This window comes from Phascolarctos cinereus, unplaced genomic scaffold, assembly GCF_003287225.1.
Source record: "Phascolarctos cinereus isolate Bilbo 61053 unplaced genomic scaffold, phaCin_HiC Scaffold_726;HRSCAF=1367, whole genome shotgun sequence".
NCBI classification, from domain to species: domain Eukaryota; kingdom Metazoa; phylum Chordata; class Mammalia; order Diprotodontia; family Phascolarctidae; genus Phascolarctos; species Phascolarctos cinereus.
Window position 1 is genome coordinate 293460649 of NW_027556098.1, and position 24645 is coordinate 293485293.

Sequence of the window (24645 nt, forward strand, 5' to 3'; positions counted from 1 at the left end):
AGCTGGAAGGATCATTTGTTCTGATCCATTCAATCTATAGATGAAGAAATTCAGGTCTAGGAAGGAAAATGTTTTGCCAAAGGTCGGGAAGTTAGTGACAGAGCTGCAACTATAACCACAAATCCCTGTCTTCTAGTTCTATATTTCTCCCTTCCAAATATATCCCCAATATTAAGCCAGTTATTTGAAATCATCTGCCCTATTTGATCATGTCTCACCAAATCATAAATGAGGGAGAAGTCACAAAAGCTGCTTTTCGCTATAGAAATGTTAGACAACCTTCTCCCCCACCCAGCCACTAGAAGACTTCAAGGAATTTTTCTAAACCATTGAAACAATGATGCCAATCAATGGTTTCAGGATGTGGGAACCTCACAGAGAAGGAAAAGAATGCCAAGAGTTTTAATTCTTCCATCATCATCTCACTAGCACGTAATGGCTTCATGTTATGTCCAATGGATAGGTAAGGAGAGAGGTGAGCATGGTGTTATTTGAATGATGGAGAGGCAGCTAATAGGAAATGATATCATAAATAGACCATACTGCTTTCCCTGGATTCCATTTCCACATCAAATATTTCACATTTCCTGTCAGGAAAGCTTTCAGATATATGAAAATTGAAGAAGTCAGAGATGGAACAATTTAAGAAAAGTAAATATCACCAGGAAAATCTTGTAGCCAAGACAGTTAAAATGCTTTCCTGAAATCTCTTTATGAGATAGGATTTCTAAAGGGCTTAATAGTAAGAACACTAACAGCTCATCAATGGGTTATGTTGCAAACACACATTTGTGTCATTTGTTTGAAATTCAGAGCAAATGTTCTTATGAAACAATTTCTCTTTGGGACATTGTAAAGAGCTAGAATACATAGTGGTGAATTTCCTAAGCTAGCCCTCAGAAGGCTGTTTATGTGGTAATCGAACCATATAGTTCAGCTGTAGGACTTTATATTCTACCAGACAAAACTACATGTACACAGATAAGTAATTATATGTACATAAATACAAAGTAATTTTTTTTTGAGGAGGTTAGTGCACTAATGCTTGAAGAGATCAAGATGGCCTTTTGTAGGGAGAAAGCTGAGCCTTGACTAGAGTTAGATATTCAGGAGGCAGAAATAAGGAAAAAGATCATTGACTGGGGGTGGGGGGTGGTTAAGGGAGGAAATGCCTATGCAAAGGCACATGGACACAAGATGTGATGTCATGCATTGCTGACAAAAGGTAGATTAGTTTGGCAGGAACACTGAGTCTATGAAGGGGAGTATTGTAAAGTCTGAAAAGAGAGGTTGCAGTCAGATTGGGAAGGGCTTTAACTACCAAATAGAGGAGTTCGCATTTTATCCTAGAGGCAAGAGGGAGTCATCGAAGCTTTTTGAGCAGGGGAGTGATCACACCTGTGTTAGTAGTAGTATGTTTGACAGTTGTATGGAAGATGGTTTGGAGATGGATAGATATATAGATAGGTAGATAGATAGGAGATAGATGGATATTGAAGATAGACTAGAAGCAAGGAAACCTGCTAGAGAGGCTACCCCAGTAGTCATAACAAGCGGTGATGAGAGTGATGGTTGTGTGGGAAGAGAGAAAAGAACAGATGTGAGTGCAAATTATGCCAGCAAGCCTTCTCTCATTAACTCCCAAACTCAACTCTCACTCTCTATGCAGATTAAACCCTTCTACTCCTTTACTGAGAAGATTGAAGTCCCCAGATACAAGCTCCTTCATATCCCTTCCTTCACACTGAAAAAAATTTGCTTCACCCACACTCTCTTCTGGGTTCAGGGGAAGTTAAGGCTATACCTTCCTTTGGGTCTGTGTGAAACGATTCATTATGGACCCCTACTCAAACTCTAATCAATATTAGTTCATTATGATTCTCTAAGGGGTAATGATTGCTCGTAATTATTTTACTATACTCATCTAGTAATACATTTTTAGTCAGTCACCTAATAATAGGTATAAGAATAAACAATGTATTAATCCATATTTTGTATAAATCACATAGGAATATAGCTTCTAATAGAAGGGCCCCTATGATAGCCCTCAGACCTTAATATAATGTTCACTACTTGTTTACCAGCTATGGAGCTTACTGCATAACCACAAGAATGCTGACACAGTTATCTCTATCCTATTTTGTTCAAATTCCATGACCAAAACAAGCATGGGTGACATGGTGCAGAAAGTCCCCCCAATATATTCTTGGAGTGTATGCATGACTTTACCATCTCCTCTTGCCCAGACTCATCAATCTTATGACCACCTAGTCAGCAGAGCTATTCCCTACTTCACCCAACCCACGACACTGCTGACATACTATTTTTAGCTTATGCTTCATGTCAACCAATGGGATTCTATACTTTGTATAGCCTCTTTAGAATGTTCAGGTAATAAATGTGGTACCCAGTGTTTTAAAAATAAGGCACTGGAAGGAGGGGGTATCTCAAGCCATGAGGAAGGTCTGGGGTCCACTTCATTAGAGGGGGCCAGGTCCCTTTAATAAAGTGCTTTAGCTCAGTGCTGTGCCTCAGTTTCTGTTTTTAGTCATTTGGGGTGTTTTTTGTCCCCATAGGTCCTTAATATCAGCCCTTCCATCTCTCCCAGAACTTTGCTCCACCAATAATTCCTTCTGTCTTATCTTTTGTCTCTTCCTCTCCACTAGCTCTTTCCCTCTGCCTATAAATATGCTCATCTCCTTATCCTAAAAAACAAAACCAAAGAATCTCTTCCTTTGACTCTGATTTTGCTTCATTATTAATCATATTATCTCTTCCCCTTCATTGTAAACTTCTAGAAGATGCAGTCTCCACTTACTATCTTCACTTTCTTACCTCCTTACTTCCTACTCAACCCTTGCAATTTGGCTTTCTCTCCATCTATTTGCTGAAATTGCTCCTTTAAAAGTCACTAATTGCTTCTTAACTGGTTAATCCAATAGCCCTTTTGTAATGTTTCAGAAATATTTCCCAGTGTTTATCATCTCTTTTTCTTGAAATTCTCTTTTCTCTTCACCTCTGTGACACTGCCCTCCTTGGTTCTTCTGCTCTGACATCTCTTCAGTCTCCTTTTCTGTATCATTCTCCCATATGGGTGTCCAGAACTCTGCCCTTAGACCTCTCTCTCTCTCTCTCTCTCTCTCTCTCTCTCTCTCTCTCTCTCTCTCTCTCTCTCTCTCTCTCTCTCTCTCTCTGTCTCCCCCCCCCCATCTTATTCACTTTAGCATAGAGGAATAAATAGGAGTGGAGAGAAAATTGGCCTTGGAGCGAGGAACATTGGAATTCTGTTCCTGCCTCTGAAACATTCTCACTGTGTGACTGACCAAGTCACTTAATTTTTCAATCTCCAGGCAACTCTCTAAGACTATAAATTGCAAAGAAGGTGAGTCATCACCTGTGCAATCATATCAATGAAGTCACAGCTGCAGTTCCCTTGCCTCTGATTATCACTGGTTGCCTAGGTAGCTAGTAATCATATGACCTTTGCTCATATCTGATCTCTGACATTTAGTACTTATGTGATTTATAAGTCACTTAATGTCCCTAGTCATCAGACTAGATGACTTGTAATATTCCAGTGTCTGCCACATAGTAGTAATCCACAAATGCTTGATGATTGATTAATCCCTTCCTACTCTAAATCTTATGTTCCCATGACTGGAGTTTTCCCTAAGGAAACTCCTCTCCTCAGTTATTTCTGCTCTTCTCAATTTCTTCCCTCATGACCCTCCAGGACCAGGTTCTCTAAAATCAGACTTTCAAGACAATTATAGTTAGGGTGTGTGTGTGTGTGTGTATGTGTGTGTGTGTGTGTGTGTGTGTGTGTGTGTGAAGGGAGAAGGGCAGAGAGAGAATAGAAGAGTGGGAGAATCCAATGGTCATTGACGGGCAGTGCCAGGGGGCATGTGAATCATTTGTCAGTATGCAAGCCATTAATTCGTAGATAGCTGCATGAAGTAATGTGATGTGGATTCCTGAAATTATTCAGGAGCCTGATATGTTATGATGTTGGGTACATATGGAGCTCACCTGTCTTTGAAGAACAGTAATTCCTTTCCTAGCATTGTCACAGCATCAAAGGATGAAGTGGAGTCACAGATATCAGGGTCTGATGGCTTGTGAGGAGGGACATTTGGCACATTGGGTCTTTCAGTGACTGCTCTGCGAGGTCCTAGGTTTCAAAAACAAAGTTGGCAAAATAGACTTTTTAAAAAGTCCCCTATGTCCTTTGGCTGCAGATATTCAGGATACTTGTGTGACTTCTTCATCCTTTAAGGATTACCTTCTTTTTGGATGCTTACTCATTTTAGAGATGGAGAAACTGAAATGTAGAGAGGTTAAATGACTTCTAAAGTCATAGAGTTAGTTGGGAACAAAGCAGGTTCTAGAACTCAGAGAAGAGCACCTGATTCCCAGTCCTAGACTCTATTTCATTCTACCATAATGGGGGTTTGTCTATTCTGCTATAGGGAATCAGAGGTAGAGATGTCATTAGTTGTCCTTCCCAAGTGTCCTTCCTTATATTGTTCTTTGCACTTGGGCATCTATTTGGAAGAAACGCAAATTTATATGCAAACAGATAAGTCTCTGAACATGACTATAGAGTATCCATCTTATCTCAGGAGGTGAGTCCTGATCTAAGATCCAAGGGAAAGTAAATCTTCTCTCTTCATCTCTATCCTGTCATGGTCTAATGTGCTTTGGAGAAAATTCTCAACTCTAATAAGACAAAGGTGTTTGCATAACTGGGGAAATAAAATATGGCTGGGATAAGGTTAAGCTTCAGTGATCTTTACTTAAGCAGCCATTGTCAAAGCTTAAAACTCCTTAGTTGTTGGAAATCAAATGTTATTCCTGCATCACTCATCTATACTTAGCTATCAGATGAGTTTAGGGTTTATACCGTATAATGCCTGGATCCCTTTCACGTCGTCCTTGGGGAGGCGGAATCCATAGGGATGTTGATACCTGTAAGTCGGATACATCAGTGCTGAGGGGTCACTAGAATGGGCCAATCCCAATGCATGGCCAAATTCATGGGCAGCAACAGTGAATAAATTGAATCCTAAACAACACAGGAGGAATAAGATTAGTGTGGAAATAGATTTATAATTTCATTGTCACCATCATCACAACAATAATAGGCAATTCTATAACATTTTAAGATTTGTGAAGCACTTTAAGCATCTTATTATCTCATTTTCATTATCTCTCTGTTGGAGAATTAAAGTCAAACATATTGCATTTTTCATTGATAATTGTGCAACCAACTTGTTTACTTAGAAGTTTGACTTATTCAGAAACTATATTTTTCCTGTGTCATTAAAAAAATTCCACTTGCATCAAAAAGAGGGCAGTATAATGTCTGGCTTGTGTCCCTTTCCCTACACTTGTACAAATGGGGCCACTAAAGGAAGATGCAAGTTGACTAATGAGGAACAATGGGTGGAAGTTACAGGATAATGGCTATATATGGGAAAAACTTCCTAACAATTAGAGCTATTCAAAAATAAGATGAGCTGCTTTTGGGGGTAGTGTGTTCCCTGTCACTGAAATTCATTAGATGATCACTTGGGGAATGTTGTAGTCAGGATTCCAGATTTGGGTAGGAAATTGGTCTAAATGCCCCTGAGATCCCTATGCTGCTGGTTTGCTTAGAGTTAGTTCATTGTGACCAAGCCCCATTTTGTACTCCAGTGCCAGCAACTATGTCCCAATGTCTTCCCCTATGTAAGTTCCTGCCTTGTAACCCTGTCGTAGTCCCCAGATCTTTCAGAGAAGAGACTGGAAAACTTCTAGTAAACCATAGACTGTGTTATCCATGGCCAGATTCTTTGCATGCCAACTGTTTGCTTTGTCTGTCTCCTATCAGGCTGCCCAGGTGTTGTGTTCTATGAACCTACTGAGATAAGCTCCTATTGTTCTCCACTGGAACTCCTAGATACTGACAGTCAACCCATCTAGGCATCTGTAGCTGGAAGTTGCCATATTTTCTTGATGCTCCACTCATCAGCTCAGGGTCTCTCCTAGACCTGTCAAGACTTTCCTGAATCACTTGACTCACCCTATCAAGACTCTAATTTTCAGGTTCCAATAATCCTCCAACTGGTCCAGGCTGTCAATGTGCAATCACTAAGTCCTGGTACTGACAGAGAGAGGAGGCAGAGAGGGGCAGAGAGAGGAGCTAAGACTCAAATTAGTCAGTTTTACTAGTTATTCATTTTCTGAGTAGGGCATACAATTTCATCCTATGATTTCATCATTTCAACACCTGGTCCTCTACCAGTACGCACTGGTAACTATTCTGCAATTTATAGTCCAAGAGAGTTGTCCAGATCACTAAAAGGTTAAGAGACTTGCCCAGGGTCACACAGCTAGTGGCATATTGACTCTAAGAAAGGCTTTCTATCCACTCAGCCATTCTCTCATGCTGCTTATAATTATTACCTACTAAATGATTTAATGAAGTAGGACACTAAAGTCAATGGAAAAGTAAGATGGAGAGTGGGATCTATGAGTTTCCGTATACCTTTTAGTTCTCTCTTAGAATAAACACTTAGCCAACTTTTCATTATTCACACACAGTCTATCCACATTAAGGACTATCCAGAAGAGCTGCATGCCATCCCAAAGCCTTTTCTTCCAGACACTTTAGGGAATACCCTTCCCTTTCTAAATACTGTGTGTTCCCTTAAGGAGTCAAATAGGTATCCTCCCCTTCTCCCTTTCTCTTATTTACTCAGAATAGAAACTTCTTCAAGGCAAGAGATAGGTAAGATTTTTTTGTTTGTTTGTTTTTAATTCCCAGTGCCTAGCAGAATGCCTTGCCTTTCTTTTTGGTTTGGACCTGTGATTTCATGGGTGTAGGGAACTCCAGGTGAGGGCAGCAGTCTACAGTGTAGATAAGCTCATGGAGAGCTTCCTGGAGCACTGGGACTTTCAATGACTTGCCCAGCATTATACAACCAGCAAATGATAGGGAGTGGAACTTGAATCCACATCTTTCTTCCTGACTCTGAGGTCTTTTCTCTCTCCATTACTCCACACTGTCTTCTTTGTGCACAGTAGGCACTGAATGAATGTTTGTTGATTTGAGCCGAATTGCTTTCAACAACTGGAGAAGAGACCTTGTTGCTGCTTCTTTCTAATAGAATATGTAGATTATGCTGAAGTGAAACAGACCAAACAAGGATTCAGCACATGGCTGAGGGCAGAGCTTTCCCCTTATGGGGTTGAATGATCTTTGTGATTTTTGGCTTACTTGTTTTCCTTAGCCTGGTCCCCTAGATAAAGGGTGGCTTGCACCGTTGAGCCACAGGGTTTCATGTTGGAGGCCCAGGAGAAGGTACAATATTTTCCAGGTTATGGTGAATTGTGCATATATACCATTCGTTCCCATAGTCCACTTCTCAGCATTGTCGAAATGAGTGTCTCCTCCCAGGCCTTCTCCAGGGGCAAATGCGTGGGCCAGAGTCCCTCGAGGACCATCAAATGGGTATGAATCCCCATGATCTACCAACAAACATGAGAAAGATACCAACAAAATGTAGTATGACTTTTCCTTGATTTCAGTTAACATAATTCACCCAAACCGTGAATGTATGTCCTGATAAAATAGAATCATTGTATATAGTATAAATTATATTTCAGTACAAAAGACCCTAGATTGAGTGATAAAGAAGAGTCAGACCATGTCACAAAAGAATGTAATGAGCTAGATTCTCCCTATCTCTTTGGTAAGGGGAAAGCTTCTTGAATCTTTTAGTTCCCTAAAACATTAGGATAGACAATGCATTTTGGTGGCTCCCACTATGAGCCAAACCAAAATCCAAGGTCAAGTCTAGGAGTTTTAGACTAGGCCAATTTCTCATTCTGTGTCTTAGAATCCTAGTTTCCTTCAAAACTCACGTGCCACCTTCTATATCAGGTCTATCCTGATCCCACCAGCTGCTTGTGCTTCTTCCTCTATTGTTCCCTCTACTTCTCCCCAGTTAGAGTTAATTTAAAATGGGCACCAAGGGCAGCCTAATAGGCAAAAGACATCATGAAAGGGCTTCTTGAGGGACATATATGGAAGGGAAGTAGGACTCTTGGCCTTAAGGATGGTGGTAAGCCTTGAGGAATCACTCTGAGTATTTGAGTCACAGTTCTTTCCTGAGCACTAGTTAGCACAATATTATCTTTTTCTTCCTTGCCTGCCTTGCCTAGGCTGAAGTGCATGGCCCATGGAAATCACATCATTAGTGTACCCTGGAAATGGCTTTCCTCCATCTTAGAGATTAAAAACACTGAAGGCTTTTTAGCTGCGTCAGCAAGAGGATGAGAGGAAAAGAGGCAGTGGGAAAGAAAGAAGCAGGAATAAAAAGAGGTAGAAATTCATTGTTCAGGTATAGTAGTTTCTATGTAAAAGGAAGAATAAAATCAAACAGGTCTTAATCAGATACAAAGAATAAGCATTAAAATGAGACAATAAATGATCCTATGTCCATTTGGTGGCCCAGAATTTTCTGAGAACTGTTTCAACTGTAACTTTTGGCCCAACTAGTGCACAGGTGGCAATTATGGTACCTTTTGCTATAATCTGGGTCTCTGTGGATCTAGCCACATTATGGATAGACTGCACGGATTGATTGCATCCAAAGTCATGCAGCACCGTGTGCTGTGACAGCACTGGTGTGCTGGCTATGGAAAGAGCATGAGAAGGATACATTACCTCCAATTTCAAATGAGATCATGATATCTGCTTCTCCTGTGTCTTGTCTAACAAAAGTCAGAGGAACAGCATTACTCCAAGCCTGTAAGGCCATGTCTACTGCCTTGTCAACTTCAGCATGGCTCATTGAGGATGTGTATTTTGAGACTCTACAAATGAAAAGAGAATGTTTTCTATTTTGTGAAACTGAGAATCATATTTTTAATTTAAAAAAAAATCACTTGTCCAGACCTTTTTTGTTGATTAAATAAAATAGTCTAGAAAGCACGCAGACTAAAGTGAACTGAGACAAAAGTTGAGAAAATTTAAAGCTTAAAAACATTCTTCCCTAATTTGATGATTATAAATACTAGCTTACATTTTCTTGGAAATAAATGAAAGAAGTGTTTCTAGACTGTGTGGTAAGCATTCTCAAACAAAGAGATGAGGAACTGGAAGCCTTCAACTAAATATTCTAATGGAAAACTATGTGGGCTTAAGATCGTAGGATTTAGAGTTGGAAGGGTGCTTAGTCCAACCTCCTCATTTTACAGATGAGAAAAAATGAGAACTAGGGTCAATTGCTGTTAACATGCTTATGTGGGTGTTTATCTCTGAAAAGAGTCCAAGCTGAAAGGGATTTTGATCTAGATTTTAAAAACATGGTAGCCATCTTTAGGGCTGGGGAGGGAGGGGAAGAAAAAAAAAGGGAAAAAAAAGAAATTTACATGATAAATTTATTATCTATTTAAAAGGAATTGCAAGTTGTACGTAATAGATTTGCATTCATGTACAATCATCTTTTTTTATTATACTATGTTATCAAAATGCTTGCTTTATTCCATAAATTAAACAAACAACAAAAAAGATGACCCAGATGAGCTGATGACACTGATAGGTAGAACTGTGTAGAGCTAAGGGACTTTTTTTTTTTTAAGAACAGTAATAGATGGAGAAATGAGTAATGAGACTTCAGAAGCCAGAGTGGAAGGACTGCTAGAAGCAACCTTTTTGTTTGCCTATTTCCAAATTGCTTTCCAAAATGGTTATTTTGATGCATGGCTTTGCCAGACCTCTACTGGTTTGCTATTTTCCCACAACCTCTCCACATGAGTTATTCCCACCTTTTGTCAGCTTTGCCAATTTGCTCAGTGTGAGGTGAAACCTCAGAGTTGTTTTGATTTGCATTTATCTCACTATTAGTGATTTGGAGCATTTTTTCATATGGCTAGTAATAGTCTGAAATTCTCTTGAGTACTGTTTCCTCAAATCCTTTGATCACCTATTTATGAGGAATGGCTTTTGGTCATATATATCATATACACATATGCATATATATGTATATTTTACATACATATATCTTAATTTATATATTTTGGATACAAAATTCTTATGTGAAAATTTTGATACAAAGATTTTTTCCCCCCATTTGACTGCTTTGCTTCTTATCCTAGATATATTATTTTATTTCTGCAGAAGCTTTTCAGCTTCATGTAATTATAGTTATCTAAAGTTATCTTTTGTAATTTCCTCTATTTCTTGTTTGGTTAAGAATACACCTCCTTCATATAGCTGTGAGAAGTGTATGATATGCTTCTCCTTCATTTTTAATGGCATGATCTTTAATATTTCATTAAGGTCATGCATTTATTTTGAATTTATTGTGGAATGTGGTGTAAGGTATTGGTCTAAGCCTAATTTCTGCCAGGTTGCTTTTCAGTTTTTCTATCAAATAAGCAGTTCTTTCCTAAATAATTTATGTTTCCTGGTTTATTGAATGTTGGGTTGTTGAGTTCTATTATTTATGATTCTCTCCTGTCCAGTCTGTTTCATTGATCCACTTCTCCAATTTTTAATCAGTAGCAAATGGTTTAGATGACTGCTCCTTTATAATAGAGTTCAAGGTCTGGAAGCTCTATTCCTCCCTTCATTCCTCCCTTTTTCATTATTTCTCTTAATATTCTAGATCTTTTATTGTTTTATCAAGTCCTGTAAAGTATCTTTGTGAAAATTTGATTGATGTAACATTAAAATTATAAATTATCATGGGTAGTATTGTTATTTTTATTATATTGACATGGACAAGCTATGAACACTGAATAGTCCTCCAGCTATTTAAGGTCTTTATTTCTTTAAGCAGCACTTTGTAACTGAATCTGTACAAGTATTTTGTGTGCTTTGGTAGATTGATCCCCTACTATTTTGTGTATACTGTGGTGATTTTGAATAGGGATTTCCCCCTCTATTATTGCCTCTTTGATTTTATTATTATATAGAAATGCTATTGATTTTTGAAGCTTTCTTTTGTAGCCTAAATAAAGTAATATATCATCAACAAATATGGATAGTTTTATCTCCTTTTTTGCCTATGCTTATGCCTTATGATGACTGCTAACATTTTTAGCACTATAACAAGTAATACGGAGGAGAGTAGACATCTTTGCTCAACTCCTATATTTATCGAGAAAGCTTCTAGTTTCTCTCCATTCTATGTGATGCTTCCTTTTGGTTTTAGATACTTTTTATTATAATAAAATGGTCCTTCTGTGCCTATGCTTTGTACGGATTTTAGTATAAATGAATGGTATGCTTTATCAAAGATTTATTCGCATCTATTGAGATGATTATATAATTTTGAATGTTATTATTATTCCTTTATAGCATCTCATGCATCTATCCCTTTTCCCCTCACATAGCCACCAACCTAGTTCAGATTGTCATCACCTCTTTAAAAATATTTTTTCAATTAATACTTTAATTCTCCATCTCTCTCAATGAAAAAAGAAGAAAAAACCCCTGAACCATTTCAATAGTCTTCCAGCTGGTGTCTCTACCTTGATTCCCTTCCCTCTCCAATTTATCATCTATGCAATTTTCAGTGATATTACTAAAATATCAGTCTGACCATGTCATGCCCCTCCTCAATGAACTCTAGTAGCTTGCTATTGCCTCCACATTCAAATACAAGCTACTCTGTTTGTCATTGAATGCCTTTCACAATCTGGATACAAGATATCTTTCCAGGATTATTAAACACACTCCCTTTTATACACTCCATGGTCTAGCCACTGTATCTCCTCTTCTTTAACGCTTTAACCCTCCCAGCCCAGGCCCTCATCACCTCATGCCTGAACTTTGCAATATTGATGGTTGGTCTCACTGCTTGTCTCTTTCCACTCCAGCCATCTTCCACTCAGTTGTCAGATGAGAGGATATGTGGAGGGAATAAGCATTTATATAGCATCTACTACATATCAGGCACTATGTCTTCAAACAGGAGCGGATGGCTACTTGCCTCACATATTATAGTAAGAATTCCTTTCAGGTATGGATTGGACTAATGATCACAGAGATTCCTTCCACTGTCAAATTGTGTGATTCTGCGAGATCCAGTAGGGACAAGATGAACAAATACTCTGAATTTAGTTAAATTCAGGAAACATTTATTAAGTGGTATTATGGTACTTAGTAATTAGATTAATTATGGTACTTAGTAATTAAATTAATTAATTAAATTATGGTACTTAGTAATTAAATTAATTAATTAAATTATGATGCTTAGTAATTAAATTAATTAATAAAAGAGACAGTCCTTGACCTCAAGGAGCATACATGGGGTGTTTGTGTGTATGGTGGGGGGGAGGGGCTGGGGGAGACTCAATTAAATCTAATTAGGGACTGCCTTTGCTCCTGGGGGGGTGGGGGTGGGAGTGGGAGTGGGGGAAAATCACTTCATCTTGTGGCGAAAAGATCATACTTTTGAAAATCAAAAGGTTTTTTTTGTTGCTGTTCTTACCAGATTATCAGTGGCCTGGACCAGGGGTGAGGAACCTGTGACCCCAAGGCCACATGTGGCTCTCTAGCCACACTACGTGGCTGTTTGACTGAATCCAAACTTCACAGAACAAATCCCCTTAATAAAAGGATTTTATTGTAAAGCTCGGACTCAGTCAAAAGGTTGCACCCAAGGACCTAGAAGGCCACATGTGGACTTGAGGCTACAGGTTCCCCACCCCTGACCTAGACCTTTTGCTGTATGTTTATAGTTACAGTCAGTCTAGGGCATATAATTTATTCTAAGAAAACAACATGGAAAATGCTTCAAAGACTCCTATAAATAATCCTTATTTTACTCTCATCTGTTGTACAAGACTTAGCACTCCTTGCTCCTAAAGTCTCCCCGGCAGCCATCTAGTCCAACCTGAAAAAAGCTCTCTACAAAATAATTTTCAATGGGTGAAACCAGCCTTTGCTTGAAGACCTTTAGGGAGGAAAAAGTCATAATCTTAGAGGCAAACTATCTTAATTTTTTCTTAAGAATTTCTCATTGAGGCAGTGGATATAGTTCTGGGTCTGGAGTCAGGAAGACCTGAGTTCAAATCCAACTTCAAATTCTTATTAGCTGTGTGACCCTGGGCAAGTTACAGTAACCTCATTCTTCGCATCTGTAAAATGAGGATAATAATATACCTATCTCCCAGGCTTCTTTTGAGGATCAAATGAAATAGTATTTATAAAGTGCTTAAGCTGGTGCCTAGCTCAAAGTAGGCACTTAATAAATGCTTAATCCCTCCTTTCTGACTTTTACTTAATCCAGTCCTCTGTACACAACAAAACTGGCTAAAATTTATTCAATGAAACCCATTATCTATTTTCAGAGCCCCACCTGCTGGATGCACATAGTCATGGCACTTTACTGACTGCCTAGAAAAACACCTTGATTAGCCACCATATCAACATGCATGTTGAACAGTTATTCCAAGGGTTTCTAGAATAGTTAGGTTTTATCATATCCTCCTTTTTTAAAAAATCAAAAGTTCTAAAAAAATTAAATGTCAAGCATCATCATTTAATCACTTGATTCAAAGATTCCTTTTTGCTTTTCCACGTTTATATGTGTTGATCCTACCTGGCCATATTGCCTAGTGTATCCAAAATTGCCTAATGTCACAATCATCCTGAGAATGTATTCTCCTGAGGCCAGACTGTTTTTGATGAAAGTTGGAATGGTATAGAATAAAGAGCATAGGACTGGGAATTAGCGGGCCTGAGTTTGAATCCTGAGCTCCGCTGTTTCCTAAGTATATCATCGTGGACAAATCACTAACCTCTGAACCTCAGTTTCCTCATCTGTAAAATGTTGAAAGTGGACCAGATGACTTTGAAGGACCATTCCAGTTCATTATCTATGATGTCATGATATTTAAAGATTTCCATCTCCTCCCAAGCTCTTATGTACCCTTAAAAATATTGTGCGGCATGCTCATGCCTCAGATTATCAGGGAAACATCAAAAAACATATTGTTCTCTGATTCTTGAAAAATTCTGTCTCATTACCTGTATGTCAAAATATTTTTTTTCCACTTGGGTTCACCTGGGAACAGGCGATAATTTGCAATATCAGGAACACCACATCGAGGCTTCTTCATCATCTTCATAGTAGAATAATCCAATTTCCCAGTGACCTGGAGGCCAAAGAATGCTTGCATTTCTTTAATTTTCCTTTCCATGGTGTTGCGTCCTTTTATAACCATCTCCCCAATCTGGTGTCCTCCTTTCTTTGTGTAATATCTGTCAAGGTATGCCTATAAGGAAGAGATAGGCAAGTGTTTCTTTAATGTGAATATTTATAGCATAAACTCTACGAAATTCTAAAAGTATTTTGAGGTTAGAAGCTATTTTTAGTGAAATATCAATTGACCTTTATAGCTCTTACCATTATACTGTGAGTTCCTTGAGAACAGGGGCTTTTTTTTCCCTTTCTTTGTACCCCCAATGCTTACCTGGCCGTAGTAGGTGCTTAATAAATGCTAGTTGATCCATTACTGTTTGCAAAGCACTTTACATACATCACATTATATGTTCCCTGCCATAACCCTTTGAGATATTTTACAGATTTATTTTAGAGATGAGGCCACTGCAACTAGTGTCAGAGACAGGATTTGAACCCAAGTCTACCCTATTCCATCAAGTCTAGCACTCTACCCACTATGATACACTCCCTTTCTGCAAAATAAAGTGTGGGTGAATATTTTGATATTGCCTCTTTAATATTAATAGCTTGCATTTGTATGGGACTTTATAGCTTATAAAGTGCTTTCATGTGTATTAACTCATTTGGTCTTCTTGGTCCTGTATGATAGGTAGTGCACATATAATTGTACCCATTGAATAGATGAAGTTCAGTGAGGATCAGTGACTTACCTAACCCAGATTACTCAAGCAGTAACTATGAAATTTGCTATCAAATCCAGATATTCAACCCCCCAAGCCTAGTGTTCTTTCTACTGTACTTCTTTCTTTAAAGTTTATTTTATTCTGAACTTAAGAAGTACAAGCATTTCCATAACAGAGTAGAATAGAAAAAAAAGATGATTGTATATGAAACTGCAAATCTATTATGTGTAACTTGCAATTTCATTTAAATATATAATAAAGTTATCATGTGACTTTTTCTCTTTTTTCTTCCCTTCCTCCCCAAGATAACTACCATTAGATATAAATATGTGTGTGCTTACATGTGTGTGTGTGTCTGTGTAAAATCATTCTATACATACTTCTATTTTTCAGTCCCCAACTGATAAATGGCCAAAAGATAAGAACTTTTTAAAAAATTCATAAAAAGAAGATACCTATGTAGTCTTACTGAAAAAGAGCCTTTATAATAACAGTGGAATTCTCTGAAGACATGAAAATGGGTGTCACACAGAAGGCAATGGAAAGGCTTGTCATGAGTGTGAGTCATTGTAACACATTGACATAGCGATTATAAAGGATAAGTGGTATAAAGAATGTCACCGAAGAAATACATGAGTCAAAAATATTCATACACAGAAAAAGACTCAGAAGATAGGCTGGTTATGTGAAGTATCACCTATGGATATCTCATGTGCTCCATTGATATTGTCAAGACAGCAAGAGAATGTGAAGAAGGTCTCTAGCATGTTGAATTGGGTCTTTTGTAGTGAATTTATGGGCGATCATAAAAAGTTTTATAGGGCAGGCACAAGTAGGTGGACTGGAAGTTCATCTGAAGGAAATGCCTACATCAAGGATGCAAAGAAGAAAGACATTTTATAAAGTGGAAAATGTTAAATTTAGGCCTTTTATGGAGAAGTCATCAGTAAGACAAATGTCTAGGTGGAGATTTTTATCAAATCATGTATATTCAGTGATCGACCTGACATTTCTGAATTCTTATGAGCCTATTATTTAATATAAAAATGAAAAGTATGATATGCTTACATGTGGGATCATAGATTAGAGCTAGGAGAAATCTTAGAGGTAAACTAGTCTAGTCTCATCATTCTAGTTGAGGAAGGCCATTGGGTTAAGTGCCTTGGGTGCTCAAGATCACACATGCAGAAAATGATAGAGGCAGGATTTGAACCTATGTCTTCTGACTCCAGAGTCAGGTTCCTTTCCATGGCAGCACTCTGAAATTAACTTAGATGTTACTGGATAGTGAACTGGCTATAAATTAACTTAAAATTACTGGTCCTTTGAAAGAGTATTGCTCTATTTTGTGGAGAAAATAAATCAGGACTTGTAAAGAACTCTCTAATATCCCTATTTACAAATGTGGACTAGTGGAAAGAACATTGGATCTGTAGTTTGTGGATCCGGGTTCAAATTTTGCCTCTGCTACATTAAATTAAGTAATTTATGTTTATGATATGGGGATATGGAGTTCGACCAGATGTTATCTAGGGTTTGTCTTCTACCAAAAAAATCCATGATTAAATCAGATAGTTGTTCTCTCTCTTGCTAGCTATGGAGTTACAAGATCAGAAGAGATATGGGCCCAGCTATGTAGGCCAAGGAACATTGAATGAGCTTATTTAAAAAAAAAAACTCACCCCAAAGGCTATTATTTTACAAAGGATCTATGATTTCTGTAATTTTTTTTTAATGACAGAGAATTCCCCCAGGGTAAGTCCTTTCACTTGTGCAGATTGCAAACCATTAGTGCTAGGGACTAATGATAGTAAACAAGTGCTAGTTGGTTGCATCTAAATGACCTGCTCAGGATCACACAGCTAGTAAGAATCAGAGTCCAGCCTGGAAATTGCTTTGCTAATTCCAGGCTCATGGTTCTATTGCTTCTATTCTATACTCTTTATCTAGAGCTATTATATTGAATGTCTTCTATTATGCTTGTGACATGGTATAAAATGACAGAATGTGGGGTACTGTGTTCAGTTTTTCAGGACACAAGGATATACTTTAGAGGTTTTGCTAATATTCAAAGAATCACAAAACCTTAGAGTTGGAAGCAATCTGAATATGAACAAAAATCCTTTGTAGGACATCCCCAACAAATTAAAGAAAGAAAAGAAACAAGCATTTATTAAGTGCCTACCATATGCTAAACACTTTACAAATATTATCTCATTTGATCCTTGCAAAAACCCTGGAAGGTAGATACTATTATTAACCCCATTTTACAGGTGAGGAAACTAAGGAAGACCAGTTAGGTGATTTGCCCAAGGTCACACAGCTAATACCAGTCTAAGGCTAAATTTTAACTCAGGTGTTCCTGACTCCCAGCCCAGTGCTCTATCCACTGCACCACCCAGCTGCTTCTAGGTGGTCATCTAGGCTTTGCTTAAAGATCTTAAGCAAGGGGGAAAATGCTACTGCCCTAAGCAGCTTATTCTACTTTTGAGTAGATTTATCTGCTGTAAAGTTTTTCTGACATTGAGCTTAACTCAGTTCTCCATAAATCCCATCCACTGTTCCTGGTTCTCCCCTCTGGGGCCACACAGAACAAGTGTAATCCCTCTTCCAACTGATAACTCTCTAGTAAAAGACTTTCTTTGCTCCCTCAGTCTTGTACTTCCAAAATGGATTTTACGAACACAGTCACGAGACTACATTTATCTTCATTAAATTTCATTTCATATTTGACCTGCTGTTCTAACCTTTTTAAAAAAAAATTTAAATTTAATTTAAAAATTAAAATCTTTTTGGATCCTTTTGTAAAGCAGCTAGATGGTACAGTGGGTGAAGTATCTAGAATCAGGAATAGTTGTTGATGGTGTTGTTCAGTTGTTTAGTTGTGTCTGACTCTTTGTGGGCCATAGCATATCAGTACTGTCTGTGAGGTTTTCTTGGCAAAGATACTGGAGGGATTTGCCATTTCCTTCTCTAGTGGATTAGGCAAACAGAGAGTAAGTGACTTGTCTAGAGTCACACAACTAGTAAATGTCTGAGGCTGGATTTTTGAACTCAGGTCTTTCTGACTCTAGGCCCAGTGCTTTATCCACTGAGCCACCTGGCTGCCTAGAGTCAGGAATTCCTGAGTTCAAATCCAGCCTCAGATTCTTAATAGTTGTCTGTGTGTGACCCTGGGCAAGGCATTTAACCTCACTTTCCTCAAATGTAAAATGAGGATAATAATAGCACCCATTCAGGGCTGTTGTCAGGATCAAATTTTGTAAAGTGCTGTATAAATGCTAGCTATTATTATTGTACTGAGTTTGCCACCCATGTTGTGTTAGATATCCTTCCCAACTTTGTGTCATCCACAAAATTTGATGTGCATGTAATCTTTACTTTTAGTCAAGTCTTCAATAAAAATGTTAAACAGCATAGAATCAGCAAAAATCCTTGGGTTAGTCCACTATAGAACACCTTCCCAGTGGACATGGGACTATTAATGACTACTTTAGAGTATTTCCCAGATCTATCATTCAATTGACTGTATCAGAAAATGAAGTGAGGTTGATCTGCCATGACTTATTCAAGTTTTCCTTGATTAAGTCATCATGATACAAAGGACCACTTCCTCTGCTGGATATATTTACTAACCATTCCCTTCTAGAATTTTCTAGAATATTTCTAGAACTTTTCAAGGAGTTAAAGGCAATCTCACAAGTCTACAATTTGTAGTCTCCATTCTGTTCCCTCTTTTGAAATTTTGGACAATATATGTCTTTCTTCAGTCTTGCAGCACCACGTGGTATTTTTTTTTAATTTTTAAAAGTTTCTTTTTTAATGATGAATTTAACAATCATTAACAAACACAGACATCCCAATATATTTTTATATGAAAACATGAACTTTTGTTACAGTTTGTTTTTAAGGACATATATTAGGTTTAATAAGGTAACAACACAACAGTCTTGTTTATGCCTCCTTATGAACTTTTTGTTTTCTGTGTATTTTTAAAAAGGTCTTATTGATGCTCCTTTTAAAAATCTCACTTTCCACTAAATCCCTCCCCCATCCCTCTCAAAAAAGAAAGAAAGAAAAGCCTGTGCTTGCAATATATATATATGCAGTGGGGTAGGGTTTGGAGATGTGATTCCATTGGTTTGGGGGACACTCCCTTGACCAATGGAACTTTCTCTAGAGTAGCCTAAAAAATGGAGAGGTTGAAGTGACTTGCCCAGATTGATATAGCTTGAATGTGTTCAAGGTGGAACATGAACCTTGTTTTTTTTCTGGCTCTTGGGCCGGTTCTCTGGATGCCACTCTGCCTTTCTAACAAATACATAGTCAAGCAAAGCAAATCAACACATGGGCCATCGCTAAAAATGAGTATTTCATTCTGTACTTCTATTTCATATCTTCCCTGCCAAGAGGTGAGAAGCATGCTTCTCCCTCAGTCTTCTGAAGTCATGACTGGTCTCTGCATCTCCATGATCTTTCAAAAGACATTCACAGTTGCTCAGCAGTCACATCTGCCACTTCTCTCAGGATGACACTGGATTGTAGTTCATCTGGGCCTGGTGACTTAAACTCATCAAATGCAGTTAGGTACTCTATTATCTCTCCACTTATCTTGGTTTTTACCTTCTGATTAGCCATTTTTTTATTCTATACTTTCTAGTCAAAAGATCATTCTCTGTGGCAAATAAAACAGTACAAAAATGAAAGTTGAACGGCTCTGTTTCTCTGTGTTCGTAGAGCTAAAGCGGGGAGTAGAAGTGTGTTAGAGACAATTCAAACTGGCTAGCAAGGGCAGATGGGTAAATTTTCAGTGTGAGCATTTACATCTTAGAATTTGGAATATGCTACAAATCAGGGCTTAATTTGTAGTCATTGGTTGTCTATTCTTAATAAAGTGATGAACACAATGTTAATAATGCATATTAAACATATATTAAATGTATATACTTCTTTTCTCCTTGTAGAGTTGGTTGTTAAACTTTTTTTTTTTTTTTACCAGCACAACCTTGACTGGAAGGAATAGGACTCCTGGTTCAGCTCCCACATTTTACAGATGAAGAAATGCAGTTAAGTGACTTGACTATAGTTACAGAGGTAGTATTAGAAGGATTTCAGCATGCTATCCATTCTGAATAGCAACTCTTTCCTTTCTCATGTCTTCTTTTCCCTGATAGAGCTACATGCTCCAGCATCTTTAAGGAAAAGATACTCTCCAGGACCACAGCTGGTAGATACATATTGGGAATGGTATTGGGGTAGCTGTGTTCAGGAGAGAGAAGTTTCTGGCAGTCATAGTGTGGTACCTTCTAAAAATGCCAGCAGCATTGCCTTCTGAGGAGGTATGGCCACAGTCAGCGTTTATCCTTTGGGAAAAGTTGAAAGTGCTATATGAATGTGAAGTATTGTTATTATTTTGATATCATTCAATATAATTTCAAAAATTGACAAACATTTATTAAAAACCTCCTGCATTCAAGGTGCTCGGCTACTTGCCGGAGATATAAAGATAAAATTGGTAGCTACTTTCATTTCAGTTCAGTAGGTAAGATACATATGCATTTGCATAAGGGGGGGGTCAAGGCATAGTGAAGATGGAGAGATAGCTAAAAACTAGGTGGGGGAGGATCAGGAAAACTTTTTAGGAGGAGTTGACACTTGATCTGATCTTTGAAGGAAAAGAATAACAACAACAGCAAGTACTACTACTATACTACTAATAATAAACAAAACATTTCTATAGAATCTTAATGTTTGCAAAGTGCCTAACAAATATCTAATTTCAGTCTCACAACAACCCTGGAAGGCAGGTGCTATTATTATTCCCATTTTATAGATGAGGAAACTGAGGCAAACAGAGGTTAAGTGACTTCCTCAAGGTCATAGCTAGTAAGTATCTGAGGCTAGATTTGAACTCGTCTTCCTGATTCCAAGTCTGGCACTCTAGAGATTAGGATGGAGTGCATACCAGCCATGGGAGATAGGTTGTGTGAGTAATGCATGTGGGTGTTGAGATGGAATAACAAGTTCTGGGAGCTGCTACAAGTCCAATTTGGCTATAATGTAGAGTAGCACCTGAAGGGGAGTAGTATGAAATGGGGCTCAAAAGACAGGTGGGAATCAAATCGTAGAGGTTCCTAAATGCCAGGCTAAATAGTTTTTGATGCATGTCATAGACAAGGAGGAACCACTGATGGTTTTTGAGGAAGTGCCATAGTTAGACTTGCTTCTTAGGAAAATTTTTTTTTTGTTATGCATGTGGAGATTGAATTGGATTGAGAGAATACTGGTAACCAGGAGACCAATTAGGAAACTATTTTAAAAGTACAGAGAGGCTGTGTTAAGAACATGAACTTGTTAAAAGTACAAGAGATATAAGAGATATGGAGGTGTGATAAACAAATCTTAACAACTGATTGGATCTAGAGTAGGGGTTAGGGAGAGAGAAGAGGCAAAGATGACTTTATGAACTTGGATAGCTAGAGGATGGTGGTTCCCTGGATAGAAATAGGCAAGTCTGGAGGTAGGATAGATTAGGTTCTGTTTCAGACATGTTGATTTTGAGATGCTGATAGGACATCCAGGACCATATATTGAAAGTCACTTGATGGTGAATGATTGCAGCTCAGGAGAGTAATCAGGATTGAATATGTAGATTTGGGAGTCATTTGTGTAGAGATGATACTTGAAGCCATGGGCACTGGTGAGATTTCCAAAAGAGAGTGTGTAAAGAGAGAAGAGGACCCAGAACAGAATTATGGGTGTGTTGATGCCTAAGTGGCAGATTTTGGATAATGATCCAGGAAAGGAGACTGAAAAGGAGTGATCAGACTGAAGGAGGACACATGGAAGAGAGCAGTGTCATAGGAGTAAAGAGGAGAGCTCCTGGGAGGAAGGAAGTGTAGGTGTCAAAAGTATCAAAAGTTGTGAAGATGTCAACAAGAACGAGAACTGAAGTAAATATTTTAAGATGTAGCAGTTAAGACACCCTCAGTAATCTTACTATGACTATTGTACATTATGTAATGTTTATCTTCTACTTGACAATACTGCATGAGGTGCTGAGATACTGAAATGAGTAAGATGTGGTTGTATTCATGGAGCTTACCTGCTAGTAGGGGACATAAAGTAGGTGCACTCATAATTATAATTCAAGATAAAATGTGGAAGTGCAGCAAGAGAGGAATGGAGTGCTAGAGGAATTCAGAGAAAGGAGAGATCACTTCCACCTGGAGAATTAATGATAGCTTCTTGGAAGAGGTGATAGTTGACCAGGCCTTGAAGTGAGGGAAGAAGTTAGACAAACAGAACTATGGGGAAAGGCATTCCACAGAAAGAAAAGTCTTGAACAAAGAGTACATTCAAGTAATATCCAATGGTCCCATTTTCCTAGACTGAAGGGCAAGTAAAATACTGGGTAATAATATCAGAAAGATAGACTGGGGGATAAATTGCAGGAAGGCTTTGAATGCTAAACAAAATTGAGTATACTAGTTCCAATTGAAAGTATCCTTTAATAGAAGGGGAAATGGAAAGAAGCCTGAAGGCACTGGAGACATGGAAGGATGCACCATAAGGGGGATGAATGACACTGAAAGGAAGGGGGCCAGGCATTTAAGGGGAAAAAAAAACCTTTACTTACTTTGCAAACTTATGGAAGGCTGGCACTATCTACAAAACATTGACTCATTCATTCAGTTGTTCATTTGACAGCTATTCATTGAATATCTACTGTCTGAAATGCCCTGAGTTTCAACCCCTGAGAAAAAACACAGACTATAATTTCAAGAACAGCTGCTCCAAATAGTCTAGAAGTTATGAACAATGAATTCAGATTTCCACCTGTTTTATCTTTACAGTCTCTCTAATTTTACAGATAAAAGAATGTGCAGAGTTTCACTAACCTGTGCAATGTAATAGTCCCTCCTTGTTGACCTGGCAGGGGATGCAAATAAGGCCGAGGCAACAGCTGACAATTTCAAAGCAGTGATCAGGAGAAAAAAAAGGCCAGATGCGTGTAGTATCTTCATCTCCTTTAAGCTGGTTTGGAAAGTCTTATCAGTCAGTGTGTGAGCAGCAGATAGTACACGTTTGCACTTCGACCTCGTGAAGCTTTTATAAAGCCAAACAGGTCTGTGAACTCCGGGCCAAGATGATTCATGTCTCAGAAGGTAATTATACAGCTGTTTTGTTTATCTTTGATGAAGGGGTATCACAATGGTTCACAAGTTTCAGGAAAAGCTTCGTTCTTGGTGACTTGGAAAAGCCATAGAAAGAAAAACAACTATTCCTTATGATTGATGGAAAACCTCATACAAATGACAAGAACTCAGTTAGCTAGAACCCAATAAATTCTTCTTTGGGCCTCAGTTTTCTCTTCTGTAAAATAAAGGGGTCAAATCAAAATACCCAGAATGTCTCTTCTAGCCCTAACATCCTCTAAGTCTGACTAAACTTAAAGTCCATGGGAATTTTCCATCCCCTTCTTTTTCTAGAAAAACAACAGAATGACAGGCTCCTAGCCAGGCATGGAGTGGACCTAACAAAGAGTATTAAGAATGTGTCAGGGTCTTACAAATCTAATTAGAAAGTCTTTAAATTGAAAAAGAATGCATGAGCAAGGAGAGAGAGGGACTGTTTAATTATCTACCATGCTGGATACTATAGCTACAAGATAGGAAGAGACATAGTAGTACAGAAATCCAGGCCTTCACAGGAGACAGGATTTACAAAAAGATCCAGTAATAAAATCTGTAAAATGAGAAATCTATACATATATGCACAAAGACTCAGTGGCAAAGGAGATGAACTAAGAGCTGAATGCAAAGAGGCAAATTTGGCTTTGTAGGCACCTCTAAGTTTGAGGGGCTGAGATCTGTGACTGGACTTTGGTTTTGGCTACAAAAGAAATGCAATAGTTATATAGAAGGGATGGGGGAGAAGTTACATTATACATTAAGAAAATATACTCAAGTGAGGAAATCCAGGAAGTGTTAATGGTGAATATATGGATGAAGGTTAACAGAAGCAGAAATATGACATTGTCATTGGTGCATACAAGAGAACACCTACACAGAAAGACCTACATGGAAAGAAGAAGTGAAGAGGAGGAGTTTGGAAAAGAGATCACAAATGAGGCACAAAGCAATGGTGTAACAATGATAGGGGAGTATAATTATTTAAACATTTGATTGAATTCTTTCTCTGCCAAAAACACAACAACTAATAATAATTCTTGACTTGATTTAATGATAATTTTTTTTTACAACAATTTGTTTTACAAGGGGAAATTCTATTTTGGATCTGATTTCCAACAACAGGGAGGAAGTGGTTTCTGGATTGGCCATTCTATCTTAGAAGTAAGAAGATAGAGGAGAGGAAAGCCAGATCGAGTCTGACATATACCCTATATTTTGGATTTTACTTCTTTTTTTTTGGGGGGGGTTAGGCAATGGGGTTAAGTGACTTGTCTAGGGTCACACAGCTAGTAAGTATTATGTGTCTTAGGCCGGATTGAACTCAGGTCCTCCTGACTTCAGGGCCGGTTCTCTATCTACTGTGCCACCTAACTGCCCCTGCCCTACATTTTGGGAAAGCAAATTTCAAAATGTTCAGAGAAAGAACAAGTAGAATGCCATAGGTTAAAGTTCTATAGCAATTGGTCTACGAGGAAAGGAAAGCTCTCAAAATGAAATTTTGAAGACACAAAGAAAGATAAGTCCAGTGAAGATGGGAAAAGGGAGTTACGTAAAGACACCACTGTAGATATACAGGCAAGT

General features: G+C 38.1%; 1 protein-coding gene across 1 annotated transcript in view; it reads right to left on the reverse strand.

Annotated features, from left to right (window-relative positions):
• The window catches only part of MMP20 (matrix metallopeptidase 20), a 56729-nt gene extending 33613 nt beyond the window's left edge, over positions 1 to 23116 (reverse strand). The window contains exons 1-6 of the mRNA XM_020996074.2: positions 22771 to 23116; positions 14030 to 14277; positions 8714 to 8862; positions 7387 to 7512; positions 4904 to 5065; positions 4030 to 4171 (exon numbers count right to left, since the gene is read on the reverse strand). Coding sequence (XP_020851733.1) covers positions 4030 to 4171; positions 4904 to 5065; positions 7387 to 7512; positions 8714 to 8862; positions 14030 to 14277; positions 22771 to 22896 — 953 coding nt within the window. The 5' untranslated portion in view covers positions 22897 to 23116. The remainder of the gene's footprint in view (positions 1 to 4029; positions 4172 to 4903; positions 5066 to 7386; positions 7513 to 8713; positions 8863 to 14029; positions 14278 to 22770) is intronic.
• Between the last annotated feature and the right edge of the window lie 1529 nt (positions 23117 to 24645).